At 33.1% G+C, this 27,613-nt stretch overlaps 2 protein-coding genes across 15 annotated transcripts in view; one reads left to right on the top strand and one right to left on the bottom strand.

Moving 5' to 3' along the window:
• The window catches only part of LOC119637410 (ecotropic viral integration site 5 ortholog), a 66,214-nt gene that overhangs the window by 3,219 nt on the left and 35,382 nt on the right, over positions 1 to 27,613 (top strand). The window lies entirely within an intron of this gene.
• On the bottom strand, positions 15,410 to 22,804 carry LOC119637413 (sphingosine kinase 1). Of its 4 annotated transcripts, XR_005247251.1 has the most exons (4): positions 22,629 to 22,804; positions 22,169 to 22,283; positions 15,952 to 16,092; positions 15,410 to 15,898 (listed from the first exon to the last, which is right to left on the bottom strand). XR_005247251.1 is itself a non-coding variant. In XM_038033430.1 (3 exons), the coding sequence occupies exon 3, from the start codon at positions 22,070 to 22,072 to the stop codon at positions 20,159 to 20,161; it is 1,914 nt and encodes a 637-aa protein (XP_037889358.1). In that variant the 5' UTR covers positions 22,073 to 22,094; positions 22,157 to 22,283; positions 22,629 to 22,713; the 3' UTR covers positions 20,086 to 20,158. The 4 variants fall into 4 exon arrangements, 3 of the variants coding, with proteins under 3 accessions (XP_037889358.1, XP_037889357.1, XP_037889356.1); XM_038033430.1 differs by lacking the exons at positions 15,410 to 15,898; positions 15,952 to 16,092 and adding an exon at positions 20,086 to 22,094 and having other exon boundaries at positions 22,157 to 22,283; positions 22,629 to 22,713; XM_038033429.1 differs by lacking the exons at positions 15,410 to 15,898; positions 15,952 to 16,092 and adding an exon at positions 20,086 to 22,094 and having other exon boundaries at positions 22,629 to 22,713.

Below are 27,613 nucleotides of genomic sequence, written 5' to 3'. Positions count from 1 at the left end.
GCCTGCTTTGTATTTAAGTTTATCCAAAGTTCAAAGCAAAATTTGTTCGTTTTGTCAATTTAAATTTAAATATTTGCTAAGTAGTTTTCCCTTTTGCCTGCGATAAGAATGAGTTTCGTGGTTAATTAAACTATTTCCAGCTGTTCATTACTTTTTAAGGCTCGATAACTAATACTCTATTACTTGTTTATAGCCTAAATTGAATACTTACGGTTGAAAGATTTGGTTTCCAAAGCATAGGTAAAACTTTCAAATGGATCAAGATTAGATCTAATGAACAAAATAGTTACCACCGTAGACAATCTGTCGATCATGAAAGCTATTCGAAATTTTTTAATTCCTAACTGGAACACCATTAACAAAATAGGGAGTACCCAAGCCATGTTGGGTGTTGATTCATAATAACTTCTTGGAAAGTGAGAAAGCTAACCTAACAGTCAGCTTTGCAGATAGGCGTTCAAAGATTTATTGCAAAAAAATTGACAGAGCTTCTATTCACATTACTTCATTATTAATTTCAATCTTGTTCCATAGCTGCATTCAAATGACGTTGAAAAAGCCCAAAACGTATAAGATTTAGCAATGGATTCCTGAAAAATGTTTTCCTCCAGACAAACGCATGCTTTGTGATTGTAGAAGTTTTCTCACAATTCGAAAAATACAAGACTCGCATTCGATACAACTAATCCTACGGAAATCTTGAAATTAACTTATTTGAACTGATATCAAGAAAAATATTCAATTTTTTTTGAAATGATCACTTTAATTAATTGGAGATATTAGTTTTACCTGCTATTTCTCATCTTACATTAATCCAAGAATTTATTTCCTTAATCCGCCTGAATGGCCGAAGGCGAGAAATCGCGACTCAACAACTCAGTGGTCGCGAGTTCGAATCTCAAGTACGGTAGAGTTTTTAATAAAAGCCGATAGATAGACTTAGATGCTAGTGCTTTTAAGAGTCCTAGAATTTTATATTATTTCCTTAATGTGAATGCAAATAAATAAATAACGAAAATTATGCGAATAATAATGAATGATACATTGTATTATAGGCTATCGCGGCTTGTCGCCTGTTAATGTTGGTAGAAAATTTGAACCTCTTTATTTATATATCTTCTTAATTCGTTTTAACAAGAAATTTGAAAAAATTCTTATCAATTACTTACCAATTACAGCGAACGTAAATGTGGCTTTCGATATTTTGGTCCCACTTTCACGCAATTTTTACATTATTTCCTTAGGTGCAAAATAAACAAAACTGCCTATAGGGATATTGAGCAAGTTTTAGTTTTTTAAACTTTTTACCGCAAATTTATTTTGGACAGTTTATGGGGGTTTCCTGATTTTATTATTACTATTATTTTTCTTTTTTTTTTTTCTTTTCCAATTTGTTATCGATTATTGCATAATATTGCTGCATTTAATGTAATGCATAATAAATGAAAATAATAAGAGTGAAATATTATATTTCCTCTTTTATTGTGAAAGTTATGCCATTAAACATATTCGAAACGAAAGAAAAAAGTCTATATTATTTACGATAATAACAAGGCTGTAAATGCCACAAAAGAAAATTTTGTAGCGTTGTGCTGAAGCCGTAATGCTTCGCGGTATTGCAGATTGCAACAGCATATGGGAAATGCAGAGAACTTGCAGCAATTAACCTACAGCAACAATGATGAATAAATTCAGTTCAAGTTTTTGTTCGTTTTTTTGTTTTTTTGTTTTTTTTTTTTTTTTCGTTTTACATGTTGCTTACACCGCCAGAAAGCTTGGTGTAACACATGTACGTTGTTTAAGAATACACGGTTAGATATTTATTATTTAAGCGTTAACTGCCAATTAAAAATGATCGGAAAGTTGCAAATTGGGTTACTACTTACTAATGAATATGAAGAAACTCATTCGACATGTTACTTTAACTTACTTAAACGTTGTGAACTGCATCGAAATCACGAGATAAACGTCAGAAATAATTTCTAATATTTGTTTCTTTTTTAATGAAAAAAGCCTTACATTCATATGGACACTAGGAACAAATTTACGATAGACAGAGAGAGAGAGAGAGAGAGACAGAGAGCGAGAAAAAGGGAAAGATGGGGAGATTATCATTGAGACGTCACTTTCTTTTAAATAAGAAGTAAAGCATTAGAAATTATTTTTATCTCATAGCAACAGCGTCTTATCGATATTAATTATTATTACAATTATTATTATGTTCAGTAGAAAGTTATTCAATCATAATATACAGTTTTTTCTAATATTGTTGTCGGCGTCAGACCTAAATGGTTGGTCGATCGAGTGATTACGCTTTCACCCGACATCGATCCCAACAATTTCATTAACATGTATTGAATTATCAACTTGTGTGAATAACTGTACATATAACATATAAAATTTTCCGGAATCTTGGGGTAATTGTAACGACCATAAAGCACATGGAGTACTATCGTAAAAAAATGATCGTGGTCGAGTAAGAATTCTTATTAAAGTAAATGAAAACGTAATAATCGTACAAGACAGACTATTAAATACCGGAATGTATATCATGTCGCATAATTCTCGCCTTCAACTTATTTTTTTCAAAAGAACACCATGTGTTGTGCCTCGACTCCACATATATGTTTAGTTATCGGAGAAACTCTTACATTGGCTTTACTGATGTAAGGCAAATTTGATAAAGTTAATTTTATTGTTCAGAACTTGATATCCTTCCATTATTTTCATCACAAAATACATAAAGTTAGATGTTGTTATCGTACGACGTTTCGAGTTGGATCGAACATATCGCAGTAAATTTATACACCAGGTTGCTATTCGGCACAAAAATCAATTATAAGATTCTAAACACTCGAGTCCAGCAATAAAATTTTTTGTAAAAACGTTTGTATGAGAGGTTCAAGAAGTAATAATAATTCTATCCCAAGCCAATTTTTCACATACGATTATTAACATTATTTTTTTTACATGAAATCGTTTTTTTTTTGAAGGCGGCGTTAATTATATAAATCGTCGTCGTAAATATATATAAATCAATAAGATTATAATGGCGGACATGGGCAGCCGATAGACAAGGTTAGATCAGTTGCGAAAATGATTTTGGATTGATCTCTAAAGTAAAAAGCTGTTTTGTCGTTAGTCTCCATAGATATTACACATATTTTGGACAAATTTAATGTACCGTTTACCATAAGTGGTGCAGGTTATGAAAATATGAACAATTTTGACGTGTTACTTGCTTATATTTAAATGCTAGAATTTTACAATTTTAAAGCAATTAATCACAATAGAAGCAACGAGCGTCTCTAAAATTCGTCAACATCTAGACAAGAGAAAGGTTAGAAATGCGTTAAGCTTTCGACAAGTTTTTAACCGAATGAATGCGATAGTCATCAAATTAATCTTTAAAACTTTTAGAATTGTCTGTAAAATTGTATTTGTTATCAAATTTCATTTAAAATACATTGGTTACTTGGTGCCGTTGTTAAGGATGATTATGGTTGATAGCTTGCTGTATACATTTTCGGTGTGCTTTAATCGAAAGGAGGCGATGTATCCCTAAGATTATCTGCCCGAGTGGCCGAAGGCAAGGAGTCTCGACTGGCAACTCAATGGTCGTGGGTTCAAATCTCAAGTGCAGTAGAGTTTTTAATAAAGCCGAAAGCCTTAGACGCTAGCGCTTTTAAGACTTTAGTCTTAGAATTAATTCTCTGGCTAAATTTATAATAATAATAATAATAATAATAATAATAATAATATCTTTAAGACTTTCATCGCACCCCTTTGAATGATATCGCAGGGCTGCAAATAATAGCACCAGAATTTCCAATCGGTCACAAGTTTGCCAACAATTCAAGATTTTATTATTCAAGATAAAAACAAGCAAAAAACTGCTCAAGCTCATAATGTTTCGAGTGAAGTGAAGAAGGAATATATAGATTCACTACGTCATTGGGCAATATGCGCTGAGACGCAAAGTTTTCATTTAAAAGCGGACATAACTTAATCGATATAGAATTTATGGCCAAGAGTAAAACGTGTTGCCGAACATCTTTCTAACACCTTTCAAGCCACCAAGCAGAAAGAATATAAAATAACAAATAAAATGAAACAAGTAAGAACACAATAGTGAACCAGGGCCCACCACCAAATGTCCTATACCATTGCGATTAGTGCAGTTATGCATATGACGGCTTTTTAAAACAAGCCGATATATGGGAAGTGGTCGAAAGAGTGCGTCCTTACGACCTTGGGTCGAAACATGCTGCTATACTAAAGTTCATCAAACTATCTCAGCTATTGCGACCTGTAGATGGCACAAGAAGATAAAACGGACAGGCGGACATAGAAGCTTTGATCGACTTAGAAACTAATTCTATATTGATCGGTGTAATAAAAGATGAGTCTACTTCAAGTTCCTTAACGTGTTGCATACATGCACACAAATTTAATATACTTTTGTATCATAATTGGTGTACGGTATGAAAAAGCTGTAATAAATATTGATCAAAAAGTATCAACGAAACTTTGACCTGTGACGATAAAATTTTTTTAAAATCCCTAACGAATATTTGCAAATCTATGAAAATTAATTACTAAAATTGGTGAGAAAGACTCATCTGCCGAAAATTTCTTAGGCAATAATCGCTTTTAATAGCGATTGTGTTCGGCCTGTAATCATCAAGAAATAAATATAAAAAATATAACATATAGCAGAGTTTTAAACCCATACAAATAGGCGTTACAGATCCGGTTGCCTTCCTGTCAACTGAGAATTTGCTAACGAAATCGAAGTTCCTTTTTTGAAAACGAAAATTTTAACTTAATATTTTTCCTATTTTTTTTGGCGTCAAATTAACTCAAAGAGTCAATTCAATTTACCCATAAATGTGTTCAAAATCAGCATAAATTTCGATTCGCCTCTAGCACCAAAATTCCACATTTCGTTATGATAAAGTGGGTGAGCTTGGTTTGTTTTTTTATGGGATTTTCACAAACGTCGCAAACGTCGTTAATCGGTCTGCTCACAAACACGCCCACAATAGGCAAGAAACTAATGAAACCGCCGAAAAGAACTAACAATTTATTCTTATGTTCATCTATAACTTACACTTCCGAGGAGATATTTTCAAAAAGCTGTGTAATCTATTGTAACTGACAAAAGGATCCACTCTAGTAGACATAGATGTATGTCGTCGGTCACTTGAAAAGCAGACCAAGTAGAGTAAAGCTTGTTATAAGTATTTAAAGATCTTTTTGCTACTAATAAAAATCATTAAAAATTTTCCAAACACTACATGTCTTGACATATTTTGTGTTTACATCTATCACCGAAGGATGAATGGGTGTATTCATTTTATCAAAACATTTGCGACGCCCAGAGGAACTCCTGACAGCCAACAAAACCGTATATGTTTTGGGTCAGCATCAAATTCTGAATCGATTACAGCATGTTTGTCTGTCTGTCTGTCCATTTGTGTAATGTTTGTTGTCAACGTTCGCTGTTCGCAAAAATGGAGCTATCGATTTAAATCTTAACATAAAGTTTGGAAGTTCTTGCAAGCAAGTTGGTATTAAAAATGGCCCAAATCGATCGAAGGACACGTCCACAGTACTACGTAAACTGGGCACACTTCTCTTCTCTACAAAAATTTGAGAAATGAGAAAAATGGATCGCGCTTAGCCAATACTATAGCGTATCAAAATTTAATTATTTGCAATGCCTTCATAACGCCTACAAGCACCCTTCAAAAAAGTGGATATCCTTCTTTAGCTGGTGTCAGCATCGGAATGCGCCTAAGCACGTGCGTCTGCTTGTCTCTCCGTCTATCTGCCTGCCCACCAGTGTAAACATTCTCCCATCCGCAAAAATGAAAATGTCGCTAACCAATTTGCAAAAGAATTTGAATGTGATTCAAACCGGTCAAGGGACGCGCCTTTTAGCGCTCACAGGCCTACCCAAAAATGCGTCCCAACTTTTGTTCTGTGAAGGGCAACGATCAACCACGCCTCCGATTATTATAGAATATGAAAATGTAGTTTTGTATCCTTCTTTTTAATCTCTTTTAGGATAACGGTGATGTGTATAAAAGACTGAGTCACGATCGAATATAATTTTCTACCTTGTTTTTTTAATAGTGTGAAGATAAATTCGAATTTGACTAGCAAAGACACTCACCAACTCCTTTAACAGATTGTTATAAATACCTTGACTAAGCTCTATTAAGTAGTTAGGATTAAAATATGGTTCGACTTGGAAGACTATTCCGTCCAAAATGGAAAGCGTTAAATTTTTCTGTGGACACCTCAACAATTTATATGAACGTACGTTTCAGATAAGCTAAACAAATGCAAATTCTGTTTGTAAGAATTTTTCGAAATTTGGTAGGTTAGCATGAAATGGCTATGGAAAAATAGTCAAATTTGAGATTCCATCGTTGCCAAATTAGAAAATGCCGCCTATATTCACCTATATGTTATGAGTTCATATCAAAATACTTTTCAAATGAGTAACAAAATTCGAATTTTAGTTGCGACAAATATTGTTAATGAATTTTTAAAAATAATAAATACACCCCAATATGCCTATACAGTCGAGCCTATTTTAGCGCGATAGTTCAATTCGGCAGATTTTTGACTTTAAAAATTTAGCATAAGGAAGCCGATATCGGTAGATATTACATATTGATTTTTAGTGATATAATGCAGTAAGCATAAATGTCTAGTCTTCTTTTTGTGATACGTCGACTTTGCTATTTTGATGCAAGTGTGGTGTTGTGTTATTTCTGAAAAACTGAAATGTTCATTAGAATCATCGCGCATGTTCGGCGCAAAAATTGTTCTAATCAGCTTACTAATATTTTCAATTATTTCCAGTTTATTTCCCCTTTTTTCAAAAGCACTTTAATGTGGGTTTCATGATTAGTTGCGAATGTATTAGCAAGTCAATCGAAGTCGTGTTTAGACTCAACATGAAAGTGATCGTAATGAACATTTGGATCACAGGTTTTCCAAAATACATAAATGGAATCGAAATGATACACGAAAGTATGAAAAAATTGTCGATTTTTTCACAGGTTATTTTAATTTCTTTGGCATCGTGATCATATATGTGAACAGATTAAGGTCATTTTTTAAGCTCCTTTGATCGATTTCGCCCAATTTCAATACTGCATGCAAGAACTTCCAAAGTTTCTGCCAAGTTGGAAGCTGTTAACTTCATTTTGCTAGTCTGGAGATTGTTTACGGCACATAGTTTATAGATGGGTACGCTTAGATCGAATCAAGACTTCATGCTGGCCAAGAATATGCACATTTTATAGGGTCTCTCAAGCTTCCTTCTGAAGATACTCCTATCTTCTTGTGGTGAATACTTATATCGTTACTTGTGTTAACGTTGTGTTGGTTAGCCGTCTTGTATTTTTCGATGAAACTTGCAGATGATTTCGATGAATGTGCGAGAAGAATTTCAAGAGCAGTAACTTAATGGGATCAAAAGTTATACACGAAAATATGAAAAAATTGTCTTTCTTTTGAAGGTTACCAGCTTCGTATCCTCACTTTTGCGGCTGTGACGATTCACAAAAATTTACCCTGTCAGATTGACGGGTTGCTATAAGTCTAGGCAATGCCTGCTGTGGCAACTGTGTAAAGATAAAGGTACAACGAAGACAAATCAGGTTAAACAACATCCGTGTAGTATTGAAGTCACTTCCGCGTTATAAGAAATTCAAAGTGGAAACTCGGTGATTAAGTAATAGCTTAAAAGAAAGTAACGTCTTATTTTTACGACAATTTCGTGATACCTGCAATCGGACGTAGTTCATAAACATCAATCAATCAGTAATATCGATTTTGGGCAGAGATATGCTATACGAGAACTCTCTCGTATTTCGTTCTGCGTAATATGGAAGTTGCGTTGCAGGGAACTTGATTGTAATATACCGATAATTTGTGATATAATATATTTAATTTGCGTATGTGTGTTAAGCTTCACGTATGTTATAACAATGAAAACACATGTAGTACGTATGTTACTGTTATGTCATAGGGGGAGGATTATCGTTATGTGAGCATAACATACTTAATGTGTTCTTAGCTACTTTCTAAAAAGTAAATCGGGCAGTACTTAGTTTAATTAGCAGCCGTATTCTAAGGAACATCGCAAGTTACAAGGCATTTTTTTTTGTACGGTCTGCTGAACTTAACAATCCTGTTTTATAATGCAATTGATATCGAAACGTGTTGTTACAACTAATCCTTGGACAGATGAATACCGATGCAAAATCAAAGCAAGGATAAAAAGAATACACGTTGTGTTCTGTTATGATCAGTGACCGATCACAACGCCAGAATATACCCATAGATATCATTCCTGCAATAATTTTAAAGTCAAATCACTATTGTTCTTGTAATAAGGTCGTTATAAGGTCGTTCATATACTCTTGTGCGAATACATGCAAATAAATGTACATTCGTCTTATCTGTCACATTTGTATAATGCATTGCAATATGCTTCACAAAATCTCTCCAATACGTGTATATACATTCTTCCTTGATCCTTGACGTGAGCAGAGGGATTCGGTATAGCCGTGCTTGTCTCTTCGTTTTTAAACGTTACGATTATACAATTAAAGTATTGTCGCCAAAAATTTAGCCCAGGTTATGCTTAAAAACCAGGCGAACACGCTTGGAGGATTAAATGTTCACTAATAATGACTGAAGCAAAAAAAAAAAAAAGAAAAAGTTTAATATAGTTGGTATGAAGGTTGTATCTCGAAAGTGCTGGCAACTTGTATAAAATTATAAGTTTGAGTGTGCACGAGGTATTTGGCACATATGATGGATAGATTGGAACGCTATTTGCGTTTTTAATGAAACGTGAGACCAGTGTTTTCTTTAAAATTTTGATCGGAGTTGGAACACTATGCAAAACATATCTAATCTCCGATTGTGTAATATTCTCAATCGCCATAATTTGCGTTTTTATTCTTAGCCTATTTTCCCCACAATTGGACACGTCAGCAACCCACCACCACTGATGACGACAAATGAACCAAAAAAAAAATCTTTGTAAATATTAAACAAACATTTCTAATAATTTTTCTTAATAATTTTTTTCATTTTACATAATGAGGTAAAACATTTTCTTGTTGATTCTTAATTGACCTTCTGACGAATCAACCAACCAACCAGTGTGAAAATATATGTTCATATTATTTACTTTATATGGTTCAAGATTCTCTACAAGGCGAATATAAAATTCTTACTTCTTTTATAAGCGTGGCTATAAACTACTATAGATAATAAAAGAAGAAATTGTTTACAAATCACGGCATATATATATATGGTTTAATAGGTTTGCATGAAAGTCACGCACGCACTTCACCGAGCCTCTCTGCTATTATATATATATATATATTCTTTCCCTTCTCTTCCCTTTTTATAAACGTGTTTTCAGTTTTACGTTTACTTTTAACTATAAAAGCGCATATTTTCTTTTTCGCTATAGATATTTTCCCCGTTCTTTGCTTTATATAATTATGAAATGCTAGGTTTATGTATTTTTTCAAGAGGCCACTTTATGACCTCCTTAAAAAGCCTTTTACTTATCTATAGAGAATTGTTTACTGCGCCACTTTTAATAGATATTTCAAACATTATCGAGCGTTTGCATTAAATTACTTTAAGTTTTGTAATTTTCTAAATTAAGTTTCACTTCTTGTGTATTTACTTATTCGTCTTTGTTATATTGCTTGTTTATTTTATTCCGCCCTCATTTGAGCGACTTTAATCATTTTGCTTTGATTGCATTTCTCATATCAAACTCAAACAAAAGCAATTACTTCCAATTTTTGGATAGATATAGAAGGCAGCACTAAAATCTACTACAAGCATGCCATCAATTTCAATTTGAGAAAGAGTTTACGGCGAATTAAATACAATCTATTTTGCAAGATAATTTTTGTTAATGCAAGTTGTTGTTTATCCTTGAGAAAGATGGCGTACCTAACGAAGATGTTGTGGCTGTTTGGATATATATAGCATGCATTACCCTTATATTGCACTTATCGAGAGACCGAAAAATTCGAAGGCAAGCACTTTCGCTTCACTCTAGGCTGATTTACATTCAGCAAAAGTCCAGCAACTAGAAATTTATCATATAATGCGTTATAATGCGTGTTACTTTCCGAATATTGAAAGTACAAGCGAAGAAAAAGCGCCCTTCTATGGGATTTTACATAGAAACTGTGCCAAATTAAGATTACGTAATATATAATAGATGTCGTCTATAATAATAATAATAATAATAATAATAATAATTCATAAAAATGTCCATTTTATGATCAAGCAAACCTCCGACGACGCCTATCAAATTTTTAGTTTTAGTTGCGCTACTTTCGTTTTCTTAAGAACAATAGAAAAATTTAAAATTAGTATGTTGTAAAAGTATTATATTAAGCAGCTCTCTGCAATCGACGCCCAAAAGAGAGAGAATAATGCACCCACCAGACATACGATCCGTTTTTTTTTTTTTTTTGACAATAACGTCTGAACAAATCCATCCGGCCAAGTAACTAAACTGTTCTAAGATATTTCCAAGTGATGCTACATATATAAATATATATGTATATATATATGAAATTTTTGACGTGGCCACCGTTCTTAAAAGAGTTGTTTATATTATGTATATATATATATTATATAGGTTAGGTTTGTTTTTACATTTTATAAAAATATTTATTGAATTTGTGACAGAGTTAGTGCATTTACTTGCTTCCAATGCACTACGTTTTTTGTGATAAGATTATTTTGTAATTGAATTTTGGTTTGACAAAATTTTCTACGCTCTATAGCAATTGATTGCATTTCTTTTTTTTTTAATGAAAATTTTTTGCAGCATAAATACTATTTTTATTATAGGAATTTGAAATTTGAACGAATCAGGAAGAAAGAAATCTCTTGTGGGTGGGCTTTAGGAAAAGACTCCACGTCTTGGTTGTGCAATTAGTTTTTGAACAACTCTTAGTGAAGATTGTATGATTCACTCCAATGCATTGCTAATCTCATCCATCCGTTAATTACTACAGTCTTCTTTAACGATTTCTAATAACTAACTAATGCCATTTGCAATACTAACTTTCAAATGAAAAGAATTTTTCATTTAATTGTGGTTAATTGTCTTAATTACTAATGTTCCCTTTCCCAGTTCTCAGTTGCGTTGTACGATGATGCATGAATGCATATATATAAAAAAAAGTATTTCATATAGTTAGCAGAAGAAAGAAAGAAGAATATGCAAGTTTATTAAACCGCAAAATTATTAGATATATCTTGTAACACTTCACAAGGTCCAGCAAAATACATGAAAAGTAGAAAGAAAAGGAACATACATGCGCTCATTTAAAGTATCTTCTTTTATTTCTTTACAATGCGCTCGTAATCATGGCCTTTATTGAAGCAAAACGCATAACCCATAATGCAATTCACTCGGCCGAGTAGGGGCAGGTAGAGATTTTTTGTGTAGTAATCAAACTGAATCACACCGAATCCAACCGATTAGCGGATAAATTTCCTAGCCAATGCCTGCCAAAGGGTGCAATTTTTGATATGTCGTCGGTGGTAAATATTGGAAATGGAATTGATTGATGAGTTTCTTGCGCAACTTCCGACTGCTGCTTCAATGAAGCTTATTAAGTTTCCTTTTCTTTTTTTTTTTTCTGCTTTTTTTTGGAGTTCGACTTATTGCCGGTCAAAAAGGTCGTCGAATTAGTTGAATACGCGCATGAATACAGCAGGTCGTTTTCAATGACTTTTCGATTTTGGCCATCGTATCTAGCAGATAGATAAAGTCGATGGGGTAATAGAGCATTGCCTGCGATATATGGCACAGTTCTTAAGAGCTACGGCTGAGCATTCCAAGCGGGCTTAACGCATTCTTATGAATGCTTCACAGACTGCGTTCAGAATGCAGTGTTGAGCACATGACTCGGTTGCGAATGCTCCTCAGACTTAAGCCTCCATTAAGATGAAGAATTACGATTCTTCACCGGAGCAGCGCAAGAAACAATTTGACGTAACTTTTTCCAATTGACGGTTTCAGGGTCAGGTTGCACTAATACTTAGCGATATTTATCGGAAAAAATTGAAAATTGCACTTGAACTTTTTTTATATAACTAACGCGCTAGATGGAAAGTTGTAAAAATTGTTTGATGCAATGCATTTTCGATAGTGCTCGTCTTTGACACAACAGACATGTCTAACCAATTTCGTGAACTTGTCCTAATTAGGTGAACTTGGCCCATGAGTTGAATATAAACGTAGATAAAGAGATATCAGACGGACAGACAGACAAGCTTAAATCGATAATTTAAAAAAGGATTCTAAATCGATTTGTACAATAAAGTATCGATCTATCAGGAGCCGGCACAAACTTAATATACCCTGCAGTGCAAGTAGTGAAGAAAAATAACACATGAATTTTTTTGAATTTTAGTGAAAAAACACAATATTCACAATTTTCTCTTTCGAACATTTAATGAGACTCCCCTCGGAAGCTTGCATGTAAACGATATCTATGCTACTTTGTAACTAACGGAGGCTTCTGAGTTGTTCGCCTGTCCCGATCACAATTCCGAAGAAAAAGTTAAAAAAAAAAAAAACAATTCATAACTTTGCACAAATATTGACTCAAGGAGCTAGGTGTTACTTGTGTAAATAATCAGGGTCGATCTATTCACACTCGGCTATAAATAGCCAAAAAATCTGAGAAATCTATCTATCTATTGAAGTAAAGAGTGCAAAAAATAGTGGGCGTGCAAGTACCGTCTTAGCTAATGGAAATAATCATAGGTGTAGAGCCCAGGGTTCGTACCAGACAGTCTGTCGGAATGTTTCCGATAGGGTTACTAAAAAACTCGCTATTAATTGAAAAATTTGTAATTTTTTTTTTTTTGTATTAGTTGGAACGGTGCTGGCGTATATCAAAGGTAAATTTCCTCACAAGTTTTTTTTTGTTTTTTTTTAAGTGATTGTATTTTTTTGAATGTAAAAAAAAAAAAAAAAAAACGACTGACATTGTTTTACATTTAAAATGCTTTCTAACTTGTTTTTATGAAATGTTTCAATTGTAATTAACAAAATTTGTGCAAATGAAACTATTACAGTTCGCAAAATTTAATAATTCTGCTATTGTATGAGAAGAACATGTACATAAGTACGTACACAATGGAAAGTCTCACTCACCGTTGACTTTCCACTCCCGTTATTAGATTGAAAATGAAAAAAAAAAAAAAAAATTAAAATTAAGCACGAAACTAAATTATTTGTATTGTTTATACAGACAATGTGTACGGTACGTTTCTACGTACGTATATTAAATACACATATTTACATATACCCGCAGCTTGATACCTAAATAAACATCCACAATGTGTTTTGGTTGTATGGCAATTACATCTAATTACCTTTCGTATTATAATGACACTGGAAAAAGGTAAAAAAAGAGACTGGCTGTCGTTCTGTTGCCGGGCTGTTGTACTTCAACTTATGAAATGAGAAGCACAAAAAAAAAAAGACTTTTTAATAACTACACTCAGGTGTGGTAGTCCAAATTAAAAATGTAAACTAAGAAAATTCTTTTCAATAGAGATTAGAAAAGCACATTTGATTAAAGGGGTTGGTCCTTGCTTGGTCAGAAGGAAGTAAGAAAAAAAACTGCATTTCTTTTGGATCGAATCTTTCGATTTTAGTTGTCGAAAAGTTGTGACTTTAAGAAAATTAGTCCCAAACTGAAAGATGGATAGACGATCCAGGTTAATTCTTCTCCGAATTCCATGACAGGAATAATGAAATTTTAAACAATCATTAAATAACATTGATCGGCAAAATTTTTTATTACAAAGCAAACGGACGATGGACCCGAGCTAAGCTCTGCGCGATTAATTCAGCAAATTAAATCACTTTGTGCTTAACGAGCTCTTAATTCTCTTATGGCATGCGAGCTTGCATTTTTCGAAATTTTACAAACAATTCCCCTACACGATCCATGCCTTAGAAAACACCCCCAGGAATAAGTAGTGGTGTGCCAACAATGCCAAAAACAAAGCGATTTAGTTAAGCTATTTAGAGAAGAAGAAATGCTTTGTATTTCCGTAAATAGTGCAAATACGCCCCCAATCCAAAAGTCCTATGAGCTTTATTTTGAGTACAAGATTGATGATCAGAACGAGAAATATTGAGAACGTTAGCTGGTCGATCAGAACCGTTCTCATCCCTTAAAATGTATTTGTATCACGGTTTACACGCGTTACATGCGTTATTCAGCAAAACGGCTGTTAAGTAACCGTTTTTTTCTACGATTCCGTCTACGATTACAATTCGCTTATCTGAAATTTTGTTCGCAACAACTTGGCAGCATCTCAGAAGTTAAGTGTTTCTTTAATGAAAACTTGTAATTTTTTTTTTTTTTTTTGCTTTCCCGGATGTTAAGACCAAGTTTGCTTCCTTAGATAGAGTCTGAGATGGCGTAATCGTAATGTTTGAATGACAAACAGACGTGGTCTAATAGCGGCCAGTCACGTCAATTTAGGATATCGTTTTCAAGAGCCGTATTTGTACGCGTTAAAAACATTTAGCAAATCTCTGCCTCTACTCTCTACGGTGCTTACATATCTACACTTGCGCAAATTTAATTAAGAATAATTAAGCACATTGTAGCGAGTCATGGTTGAGCATTAATCACCCTACGATACTCCTCTTAATACAGTTATTCATATTTTTCAGTTTTTTCCAAATAAAGCATTATATGGAAGATGATCGGAAAATTTTTCCGATTTTAATTATTTTCGATAGCGTTCGCTCCTGGGAAGAAACATGTCGATTTAACGAATTTCATCAAAATATTTTAACAATTCTGACCAGTAGATTGAGCATGAGAATACATGGGAGGACATGAGATGGCCGAACGGACGGGCAGACAGACAAGTTTAGATCGATCGTACAGATAAAAAGTGAGTCACTCTAGGTATTCTATACTAAAGAACTTAAAAAACTTAATATACCTTTGTATCGTAGGTGATCTAGAGTACAAAATTATAATAAAAATTATTATTATTATAAATATATTAAATACTTTAAAAAGAAACGTGTGAAATATTGTGGACCGGTTAGTAAGTACGTTATTGGGTTCACTAAGCGGGCAACTTTTCTCTTAATTTTTTTCTTTAAAAATATGAATTAAAAAAAAAATTGTTAAATAAATGGTTGGAAAAAAGGCGTCTGCAACCTAAAAAAACCTTCGCATGTATAAGCATATGCATAACAATAAAACTAAAGTTAGCAGAATTTCATACTTTTAAATTTATTTACTTATTTATTTATTTATTTATTTATTTATTTATTTATTTATTTGTATTTTTCGTAATTCTTTGACTATTTTCGGTAGAAGAGTTTTAGAAGTAGTAGACAAGCGCACGTTATAGCCAGCAACGGGTGGCTTTATTGGCATTTGAAAGGCAACCAACCAAGCACAAATGTGAATTGCTGTTAGATGCTTTTAAAAGAAACGAAGATGATGAAAGGGTAGAGAGATAATAGCACGCTCTGCTGTTGGCGTTCATAAAAACGCGCAACATTCACGGCTTTTTTGGTTTATTTTTGGCAGGAAAACACGTAAATACTTTAAAACCAGAAAGAACCAGCAATAGCGACGACAACAGCAAGAGCAACAGCAACAGCTTTTATTTGTATCGTAACTAGTATTAATGTGTTAGTGTAGCTGAGTACGTTTTTCTAAAAACGTTTTCTGTACACGTAAACAGGTTTCTGACTAATCGATTTGTTAGCGCACACGACAGCATCTACCTTCATATGTATGCACGCATTGAAATCCCCCTACAAGAGAGTGATAATAAATTTATTTATGAAATAAAATATTGATTTCTTACCCTCTTTGAAATTTCTCTTTCGCAGTTAAGTTCAGATTGAAATTGATTTGAAATTTCTCTCAGGCCATAGTAATATTCTTTATTATTATTATGATTACTATGTCTATGATGGGACACGGTGGATTCTCCAAATTGCTACTGCTGTTTAAAAGAAACAGAATACACATAAGATTATTTAGTAAGAGCGAAGATGCAAAATTAAATTCGCTCTTAAAGCAAATCTTTGCAATTAAATGAAACAAAACTGCATAATATATTGTTTTATTTGTGGCGATCGGGAACACTTTTAAATGAATCTTTTCAATGATCACACCCTGAAAGCAGTTTGTGAGCCGCTTACTTCTTTTCTTTTCTTTTTTCCTTTTTCCTTTTTGTTCGTGATCTATGATTATTAATTACATATATTTTTGAAACCGAGAATGTGCCAGTTTTTTAGATTTTCATATGAAATTTTAAGAGTCCCCTACGGGGACATAGAATAAATGGTGAGATATGCAAGCTCTTTATGCCTAAATTGATCAATTTAATTTGAAATGTATACAATACGTTAAGGTTAAGGCTATCTACTGCGTATTTCCGGACGTTGCAAACGCACGGAGAGACATGCAATATTCTTAATCTTCGATCGTTGGTATATATAAAAGCTAAAATAATAATAATTATTTCTTTTTGTGCGCACAACTTCACCCTATATCTGTATAGCACAACAATTGCCGATTTCGCTATACGTGCATCTAAGTATACCGACAACATAATAAGAAATAACATTCTATAATCGTGTACGCTATAGAGGAAAACATATATACGCATACATGCATATAAATGTATTTTTATAGTTATTTATTTACCTATATATATAAATTTAAAAAAGACATTAAGCCATGCAAACGTATGCATGTAAGTAATGTGGTATGCAAGCAGCTAGTTTAGCTCACATAAACTTATGAATGAATCAGACTGGAAAAACGACGTTGCCATATTCCGTACGTATACGTATTCATTGTATGTATTTACAATTTAGCATTATTGTGCTCGCAAGTGCATCATACTGTCTACCATATGAAATACATGAATAAAGCAATATATAATAAGCATACATTTAAACACTTTTAAGATTGACAACATAATACAATCGCTCTTGATATTTGTAACATTCGTTTACATCGAATGTAAATATATTAATGTTGTCGTATCTTAGACATTCTGGAGGATCTATAAACGAAATGCATCTATTTTTAATTAGCATTAGCCATTACCAATTGGGAAGGCAAATTGAAACTAATACGTACTCTCAATTAATCCTTCTTATTCTATATAATGCATCTGAATCGAGTGTCCATCTAGCGTGTCCATCAAAAATTAAAATAAAAAGTAAGAAAATTGCATTCACCTAAATTAACAATCGAAATTAAATATATAAAAATAATCATTTATTTTTTTCTTAATTCGTGATATATTAGTGGGCATAGTTCAAATCAGTTTTCATGATTTTCCGAAATGTTTAACCAGAACAGTACATAATTGAATTAATTATGTCAATTATTTCAACAAAGAGTGCATGCACCAAGTTTCATATTTGTAGCTTGAGCTATAGCTTTCCAACAATATACACCTGATACTTGGCGAAGCTTATGGACGTGTTAGAAGCTCGTCCTGCCCTCAAAAATTTACTATATGCAATTTATGAAGTCTCTAATGTTTATTTCTGCACCAGTTTCAAGTGAGCCCACAAAACTATTACACCGTAACATAACCGAAATTATATGAAAAAATAAGAAAAGAAAAAAGAACTGTTTTTAGTTTAGATCGAATCGACTCGAATAGTCTGCATCTATTGCTTGTTGAAATATAAATATGTAAAAAATGAATAAATAAAAGCAATATAAATATGTAACATGATAGGTAAGCGTAAAAGTCAAATTAATATTTTATTTATTTATTTTATTTTTTAATTTTTTTTTTGAATTTATAAAACGAAAAATTCCCAAAGAAAAAAGAGTACAACAACACAGGGCGAACTTATTAAATTCATATTAATATTCTAATGTAAAATATTTTTAAGCGGCACAATGGGATACCCCGTCTTAACTATGAACGAAAACACATCGTTTTTGCGAGTACATATCTATGATTCGTTCCATAGACACAAACGTTTAACTAAATTTCTTTACTGTCATATACTTTGAATTGTATTCCAAATCTTAAGTTCTGAACATAACATTAATCAAATTGCTGCCAAGACTTCTCTTATTGGAAGGAAGCCGATGGATTCAATTTTCGCGCACGAAACGAATTTGTTTGACTGCCGATAGACTAACGAATTCAAATGCATCTACAAGAAATAGTTTAAGAGTGTTAAAAATCGCAGCTGCTTGCACGTTATTCCAATTTCTTGCAATTATGATGTTATCGGAATTTTCACGTAATCAATTGTTTAACATGCGAACAACACATTTACTATTTCGGTTATAATATATTACTTTTAAAGAAATAAGGGTCCATCACGTCACTATCCAAAAAACGACGGCAAACAGTCACTTTTACAGACTGTAAGGTATCTTGTGAATAAATTGTAGATTGGTTTTACGATAATTTGAGTTACTCATTAAATTATTGAGATTGAAAAAGAGTCTGGCCTCAGAAGACGAGTATGGAAGATGAAATTGCAATATAAAAACCATAAATCATTTCAAGCATTTTAAAGTAGCGTATATTCTATTGATAAAATTGCCCACTCTTCTCAGTGTAAGCATAATAAACGTAGAAGGAAATATATATGTTTATATATACATATATATATACCTTTTAACAAGAATGACATAGACATCGAGGGAAATAGATAATAATTAAAAATATTGATATCAAAGCCTCATGTATTAATTTAAGTATTCATATTTTTTGGAGTTCTCAACTCGGCTTATGAACAATATAAAAAAAAAACAAGCTCAGAACGGACGGTGCCAATTGAAGCCCTATGTTAGTTAATCCGATTTTCTCGCATATTGTGCAACTGTCTACAAGATAAGCGGAGAAAAAGAATAAATTTTTATTTTATATTTTTGGATCTAACTGTCATGGTGGGAGTCATAGTTGATTTGACTTGATAATTATCGTACGTAAAATATTAATAAATATTTAGAATAAACTTCCAATTTTTTCGTTCATTTTTTGCGTGTGCATAACTGCTCGAACGTTTCACAGATCGAGAGAGAAAAGCATGTATGCTTTCAACTTGTAGCTATAACTGTTTTAAAAATGAACAATAAATTTTAGTTCGTTGTGTTAAGTTCTGCGACACACAACAATTTACTCTAAGCAGGATCTTAGAAAAAAAATTAAATTTTATACTTCTTATGAAATTTCCTGTAAGCATTTCTGTATGTCTCTTTAAACAATAATAATGGCAACTCTAGCATTCTGCTAAATTTCCGTGAAAGGTGGGTATAAATATCTATTCAAAGTCATACTTCTTTTTATCCCTTTATTTCTCCTTTGTGGTTAATCGTTGTATTTTATATATCATAATTACATAATTACGCTGCGCAGGAGTGCACACAGAAGGAAACATCGCCCTTTCTTCTGTAAAATAATTCACGTAATCCACTATGCATATATTTTAATATATATAATTAAATGTTTGTAACGGTATATTACAATTTACTTCTTGTGGTATTGGATAATTACTCATATAGCAAGTATTATTACTTAATATTTTCTAGCATAGTTTTAGGATTTACTTTTCATTCATTTAGTCTTAAGCATAAAAAATGAGATAAGCTTTTTAAAATTTATTTAGAAAAAAATTTATCTATAGGAAAGTAATAATTGTAATAAAACAAATCAAGTTCAAAGTCTTCGATTATTAAAATATATCTGAATTCGTTGAAGAATACATGAGAAGAAATAATGACGTTAAAAATTTGAATAGCTAACAAGGCTAATTTTTTCACTACACAAATAAATTATTTGCAATTTCGTAGGGTCGAATAGTGCGGTCTGATCCTTTCATCTAGCACTTATATCGATAATATGAAATTTGGAAATTTTATCTTATCAAGAAAAAAATTAGGTTAAAAATAATCGAGAAATAATTGAAAACATTTAGTTATTATATCACAAAATAATTTCACATTGATTTATTTAAAAAAAATGAATATTAAAAATTTAAATAATGTTATCATTGCATACTGTTACATATATAATACAATCAAGGATTTTCATTTACTTCGCATGCGCCCTTATTCTGATCATATTCATCAATGCATTCGGCCTTAATTACGCTTGTATTGGGTACCATTACTTTTATCAAGCCTGGAAACATTTCCGCTTGTATGGATCCATATTCCATTCGTTCGCCGTCGACTGTTATAATACCATCAGAGTTATGAGGCTCTATGCGAAACGCTGTTACCCGCAATACTTGAACATGTGAAGAAGGAGCTTCGTCCAAATGAGTCCCAGAACTCATACTTAATAGAAAATTCAATAACTGAACCCGTGAAATGCCTGCACGAATTATTACTAAATAAATAATCCCATCATTTAATTTAGATTCAGGAGCGAATAAGCAATCGGCTGCTAAATGCGTAGTGTAAGCAGCATGAACCATAATAAATTCTCCTTCTTCAGTATTCCAATCTGCTGGCAGTGGTGATTTTAAAGGTGGTAAATGCGATTGAAGAGCTTTTGCCTCGAGTTCTGTATTAGCTGCTTCAATTTTGCTAAGAACACTGGCAGTAATGCTGCGCTGTGAGCGCGTGCTTTGGCCGGCCAAGGAATAATACGCAGTTCTACGTGATTCAGCTGATTGCCAACTATCTCCATTGTATTTTCTGCTTGAGTGTGAAATTATATCAACAAATTCACTGTTCTCCAGTATAGTATCAGAGTCATTTTCCTCCTCTTGAAAATCGTGATAATGCTTAAGAATTGAATGCGGTGCTTTTGCTTCTTCATTCACTGCTTGTTTAGTTGATATGTCCTCCGTTCTCGTTTTGGTAATTGATTCATTTTGCCGCCAAGGCAAATAAGATACCTTTCCTTTGCACGCTCTCAAATGCAATAGACGATGTATAGACCACAAGGTGAATCTTTGAGCTCCTATTGAACGCAATTTTTCACTTTCTATGTCAATGTCGGCGATTAAGCCCCAGCCTACCGAGAGGAAGGAGTACATTTCTAAATATTTATCTCCGTTAGCTAATTCAATGCGGACTACATCCAAAGGAGTATTTTTACCCGACACACATGCTAATGTTGCATGAAGAATGGGCTTCGGCTCAAACGGTTCATTGTATAAATGGGCTATAGTTTTTGCTAAGCCATTACCTGAACCGCAAGGTATAATACCTAATGGTAAATGGTGGGTCAAAAGACGCCAATCTAATCGCTCCATGATACCATTAAGTACTTCGAAAAAGAGACCATCACCCGAAGCCACTACAATGCCGCTATAACTTTGTGCGATATCCTTGCGTTGTCTGATGTAATCGCGAGCATAGTTGGTATGCGTAGTAACTATAAATTCATATTGTATTTCTGCTTCCTTTAGAATCGGAGCGACTTCATTTTGAAATAGTTGTCTTCCTTTGCCAGAACCAGATTTGGGATTTAAAAGTATTAGCAGAGGTCTTCTATCATCAGAGGCTCGCTTGTTTACTTTAATGGCATTATGCCAACGTTCAGCGCATTTTAAATTCTCTTCGAAGCTTAGGAATGATCTAAATCTCAAAATTCGCACCACACGTTCACGTTTTAAAGGCTTTTCCTTCCGTATGTAGGCAAAAATATACAGGTAGGCACTCAAATCTTTCGAATCATTATCGGCATTATTTTCACTATGATGGTGGGCTTCATCATCATCACGATCTCGTTTACAAGAACCTAATCCACCGCGAAGTCGTTTTCGTATATGGTTATCACAGTTACTTCCCACAATGTCCTCAAGGCGTATTAATTGTTCCGTGAAGTGACCTCCTTCTGTTGTTTCATGTCTCAAATATATCCCAGTATCGTTTAATTTTACTTGGATTTTTAAATTGTGTTTCTTTTTGTTCTTGTTACTAACATAGAAATTCTCCATTAATTCAATGGACTTATTGTTTTCATTGTAAACCGTCATATTGACAGACAGTTTTTGGCTACTAATGTTAATAGAATGAATAAATAGCTTGTTCTCTTCTTCTTTTTGTTAGTTAGTATTTACCAAGTGACTTACATGTGGTTGCTTCTTTCTTTTAGGTTTGGATTTAATACAGTTATATTTCAGCACGATTACTTATATCGTTTACCCGATGTAATGTAGGCTTGGAATTCTGATTTCATACTGACACCTAAGGAAAGCATGTAACAATAATCAAAAATACTAATAGTTATATCGCTCTTCGGTTGGAAAATGTGTTGTTTATTGTTATCAATCGCTATATAATAATGGAAGTAAGAGAAAGAATATTGAAATTGTAAAGTTTATAAATTTTTCCTCAAATTATATGAAAATTTCCTTTGTTTACTTCAAGTTTTTTGTTTTTCCTCATTTCTATTGTATATATTATTATTACAAAATCTAATCATAAACTGAATAAAAGTGAAAAAAAAAAATAACGATGTTATCAGTAACAGTACAGTATATATATATATATATATATATATATATATATATATATATATAAAATACTTACACGCTTATAGTTTTGATTATTGTTTGGCTATTTTGACCAACCAATTTAACTGTCTTTAATGAACAAAGATTTGCAGCAAATATATTCACTGTTACGATTTTTGTTTTTTTTTTTTTTTTTCTTCCAATAAAAACTAGAAGGTTAACATTGCTTCTCAACAACTGCCTAGTTGTTTGCCAACTAAGTTTATAAAACTGTAGCTTTTCTTATTTAGTGTTAAAACCACTTAATTTAACAAAACTCTCTTGCAATTGCTTAGCTATCATCTCTCCCATTTGCTTACTCTCTCTGTAGAGAAAGATCTTTTTCGAATTCATTGCTTTTGGCTCTGCTGACTCTTTATAGCAAGCACAAGCTTGCATTACAAATTTTTGCGCATCGCTCACACATTTCGCGTCTGTTTTCCAATTGTCCAACTCACGAAAAATTTCCTTTTTCACTTTATCTCGTCTTCGTATAAATAAATAAAATCAATTTAAACAAGCAGGTTGAATTACCTGTAAGTGATTTTATTTTGAATGCATTTGCTTTAACACGCGACTTCACTCGCGTTCTATGTAGTCAGCTGTTTGTAAGAGAAGTAAACGTATTCTAGTAATTGTTGTCATTACAGTTAGTCATGCTCATATTTCCTCATGTATGCGTAAACCTAATTGTTATTGTAAAATAAATTCAAAATTGTTTACTTTATTGATTTACATACATATATGAAATTTCGGTAAAGGTTTCCACGTTAAAATCGCTGATATTAAATGGTCTCAGGTGTATGAAATAAGAAAAGAAAGACTAAAGCAATTATATTCGGCACAATCCGAATTTTTTACACCCCCCCAGTAGTTTGTGTTGAAACAAAAAAAAAAAAAGGTATTCAATAACTTATAATAATAATATCGTATATTGTATAATTTATGAATACATTACACTAGCCATAATAATGACAATAATATTAAATATAATAGTTCCAAATGTCAATATTTTCGAATATGCGAATTTTGACCTTCTACAGTATATTAATCAAAATATTTTCCATCATTTCCTACAACTTTTTCCCATATTTCTGGCAATATGGCGACACCATGCCGAAAGAACGTTCGATATTGGTTTAGCATCGATCCATTTTGCAATTTCGTCAGCATTTCAAAACCCCTTGTCAGACAAGCCATGATGTATCAATTTGAATAAGTGGTAATCGGAAGGCGCTATGTCTCCTGGATGCTGGATGCAAGAAAACTTTTTGTATCCTTGAGAACTTCTCCAATACATGGTCGAACGTTGACTTTGCGTCTTTCAACCCCTATGGCTGCTGTTTTTTTTTTTTTGCGACAAGGCATCGTTCAATTTGTTTCATCGACATCGATGGACATCGGCTTCGCTCTATTTCATTCCGTTTTAGTAGTTCGTAATAAACTACACCTACGGCTGATCCCACCATACGCACAGCAAAACGTTATGATCCTGAATATTTGATTGATGATTAATCGAAGATCTTTTGCGCATGGGATTGTCGTGATAAGTCGTCGTTTCATTGCCAGTCACAATGCCTTTGACAAGCAATAAAAGCGTGATGTTGAAACGAATCGAAATGTCGTTTTCAGTCATTTCGTACAGTAGCCATGTTCTCTTCTTTTGTATCCTTCTCCCATCACATGTTAACGTCTGGAAGCAACTGCTAAGCTGTTTTAAAGTTCTTTAAAAGTTTGAGCTGTGTTTCGACCAATAATTTTTACAATTCATTGTCTTGGAATTTGTTTGGTCTTCCCAGCCGTTCCTTTTCACGGGCACCAAAGCCACCCTTTTTAAACCGTTGAAACCTAAACCGCTAATTGCGATATAGTGGAGCAGCATCACCATAGCCTTCTAAAAATTTGTGATGGGCTTCGATAGCAGATTTCTTAATATTAAACAACAAAATTAATTAATGTTGAAAATGCAATTTGAAACGTTCCATGCTTAACGTCTGTATAACCTGAATAAACGGAAGACTCTTATTTTATGTAACCGTTGTTGATATTGACACTTCGCATTATTTTATCATTTTCAGCCAATAAATATCGCTGATCAAAATACATGCAAGCATCTAATGCTTCTAAATAGTGTTTTTTTTTTTTTGGTATAGGAATTTTAAGAACATAAAGAACTTTGAAAAGTTTGAGGTTAAGATAGGATAAAAAAATATCATAAATTTTTTGTTAAATGAAACAACTTCGAACTTAACGAAAATAAAACAAGTAAAAATATTGTAGTCGGACAAGGTCCGCACCAATAATTCACTCTCTTCTTTTTCTTCACTTTCGTGATAAATTACTAAAAGTTATACTCAGTTTGCACAGTTTTCATGCTGGCATTTATATAGAGCAAGACTCAAGACGTGGGCTGTCGTAGCTCAAACTTAGCGGAATTAATCTTCTTTGCAATGACCTTAGCATTATTCATCTACTTTCGTCATAAAGTGTTAAAAATTAGACTTTGTTGTTAGATGAGGACTTACTTATTTACTGAATATTCTTATACGACGTAGGGACCGGAAAATAGACCTATATTGTCCACATTTGGTACCGTCGATTTTGATGTCATTTTTTATATCTTTACTATTACGTCTCATTGTAGAATATTAAAAACTAGAGCGCCTTCCCATAAAAAAGCTTACTTTTCGTAGAAACGGTTAAATAGACGAAGATTGATGAAGCCATCAACCTATTCGCATCAATTTAGTCTGCCGAGACACTTACACTCAGCAATTTTTTCCAAGAGATTTTGAAAATTACAAATTATATGATGAACCTACTGTTTCAAAGTGCGACGTTTCATGGAGAGAGGCCATGAAAGTGGTCGGAATTAGGCGATTTTCAATGAGATTCATTCTTCGGATAAAGCGCGTCAGTGTACCGAAATCTTCAAAATAACTAAAGAAATTGTCCTGTACGAAACGAAAACGCATGGAAAGCATCAGGTAATACTTAAATCGATTCAGAAGACGATCGTGAATCAAAGTGGTGTAGAAAATATTAAACTTGTACGGGTGCATGCAACACGCAGAAGGGTTTAAGATAGCTCCACTTTTTGCTATGACAATCAATTCAGAATCACTTTTAAAATCGATGTAACTATGTCTGTCCTTGTGTTGTCACCCAAGCGTTCTTGACTTTTACGTATAGGCCGATTTTTTGAAAAGTAGCTCTTGGGTAAAGTTTTCAAATCGTCATTTCCATAGAGGCAAAAAGAAAAAAGAATGGATTCCGCTATTCACGCTGATTAAGAAAAACTCGCGTCTCTGTATTTACCGACTGAGCACTGAACACATAGCTACGAGTAAAATGAATTCTACCGCACTTGAGATTTGAACCTGTGACTACTGGCTTCTTATCTATTAATCTGCTAATGTGATGCAACAAATCCTTCACAAGACGGGGATATTCCAATTCCCAGTCGAGCTATAGAACGCAAAGAAATAATGAAATAGAAATACTCAGTAAATCCGTATCTAAGAAGGTTCGATTAAAAATGTACCGATTTTCATAAAGGAGAAGACCATTCAATATGCCAGGCTAGGTGAAGGCTACGTATCCAATTAATAATATAATCGTAAAATATCGAAATAGTCTTCGAATTGAAAAAAAGGATACGATTCTCGTTATTTTGAATTGTCTCTTCAAAGTATTGTCTAAAGAGGACAAAAAGAAGAAAAAAATTTTGAATGTAAAACGGGCTGTAGAGATTGACGCTGATGTCCCTTTTGCTGCTCTTCGTATATCGTAGTCATTTCTGGAGAAAAAAAGAAATTGGCGTCTTTAGTATCGTCGAAAGGTACGAAAATAAATAGACCAGTGCAGCAATGTCTCGTTCCACTAAATATCCGGTGAAGTGAAGTGAAGAGTGTCTGTCCCATCTCTGCCACATACCAAGTCAAATAATTTATAAAGTTTATGAGAAACGAGCAGAAAGCTATGAAACAATTAGAAAGTGGTTTTCCAGAATTCGTGCGAAAAATTTTAGTCCTGAAAACGATAAAATTGTTATATGTCCGTCCAGGTCCAGCAAAAGCAACTCAAGAAGTTATCTTTAACTTGGACTGAGAACCGATCTCCTCCCGACTGCTTTGGGCATTATTCTGCAAATCTGTTTTCTTCGCTAGTTCACTAGTTCACACCAGTTCAGATCAACGCGGCCATATTTGGCAGATAAGCAGCTCATTGAAATCGAAGATGTGCGAGAGTATGCCAATGACTATATACCCGATAAAAGTAAAAAATCGTAGACAATGACGGCAGTGAATATTACGATTATTGTGTTTGTAACAAGTACACACAGTTGAATTTTATCAAAACTGTTACAGAGTTTGTTTATAATGCACATCTAATATATATATAGTTGGTGCGTTCCTTTTGCATCAAATATTTGTGCTTGTTGTTTGATTTCAATAGGAAAAGATTTCAAGTTGGAATGCAATTTGCCGATATATAGCTTCAAGTCTTAATATATTGGAAAAACACTTAAAAGCCCGAATAATAACAAAAATATGCCGGCTTGCTTTTCGATTTAATCCAAGTAGACTTAATTGACTTTGAAGAGATTTGAAAAAAAAATTGAAAAGTTTCCGGTTATACGATGCATTTTGAAGCTGTGGACCGGCATAACCATTATACAATTTGAAGTGGAACTCAATTTGAAACAGCACAATTTTTTTTTTTCGCCCCACCTCGTGCTTGTATACAATTCTTTATAAATGGTTTTCTATGATCGAGGGCGGACTTGTCTTGCAACTAAAGTTTGTCTTTTCACAAGTACCCCGTTATAAGAGCTACATTAACATCAGATAAATGTCATAATTATTTTCACGTCGATTTATTTATCCAATATTCTTAATCAGTTAATTATGTAGACCTATTTAGCGATATACTCATATACTCGTCAAAAGTAGAGTATATGTAATATAATATTAGGTTGTAGTAAAATGACCTACACATTATACATTGTTAAGGCAAATT

Source organism: Glossina fuscipes, unplaced genomic scaffold (assembly GCF_014805625.2).
Source record: "Glossina fuscipes isolate IAEA_lab_2018 unplaced genomic scaffold, Yale_Gfus_2 59, whole genome shotgun sequence".
Lineage (NCBI taxonomy): Eukaryota > Metazoa > Arthropoda > Insecta > Diptera > Glossinidae > Glossina > Glossina fuscipes.
This window is presented reverse-complemented; position numbering and strand designations above follow the sequence as displayed.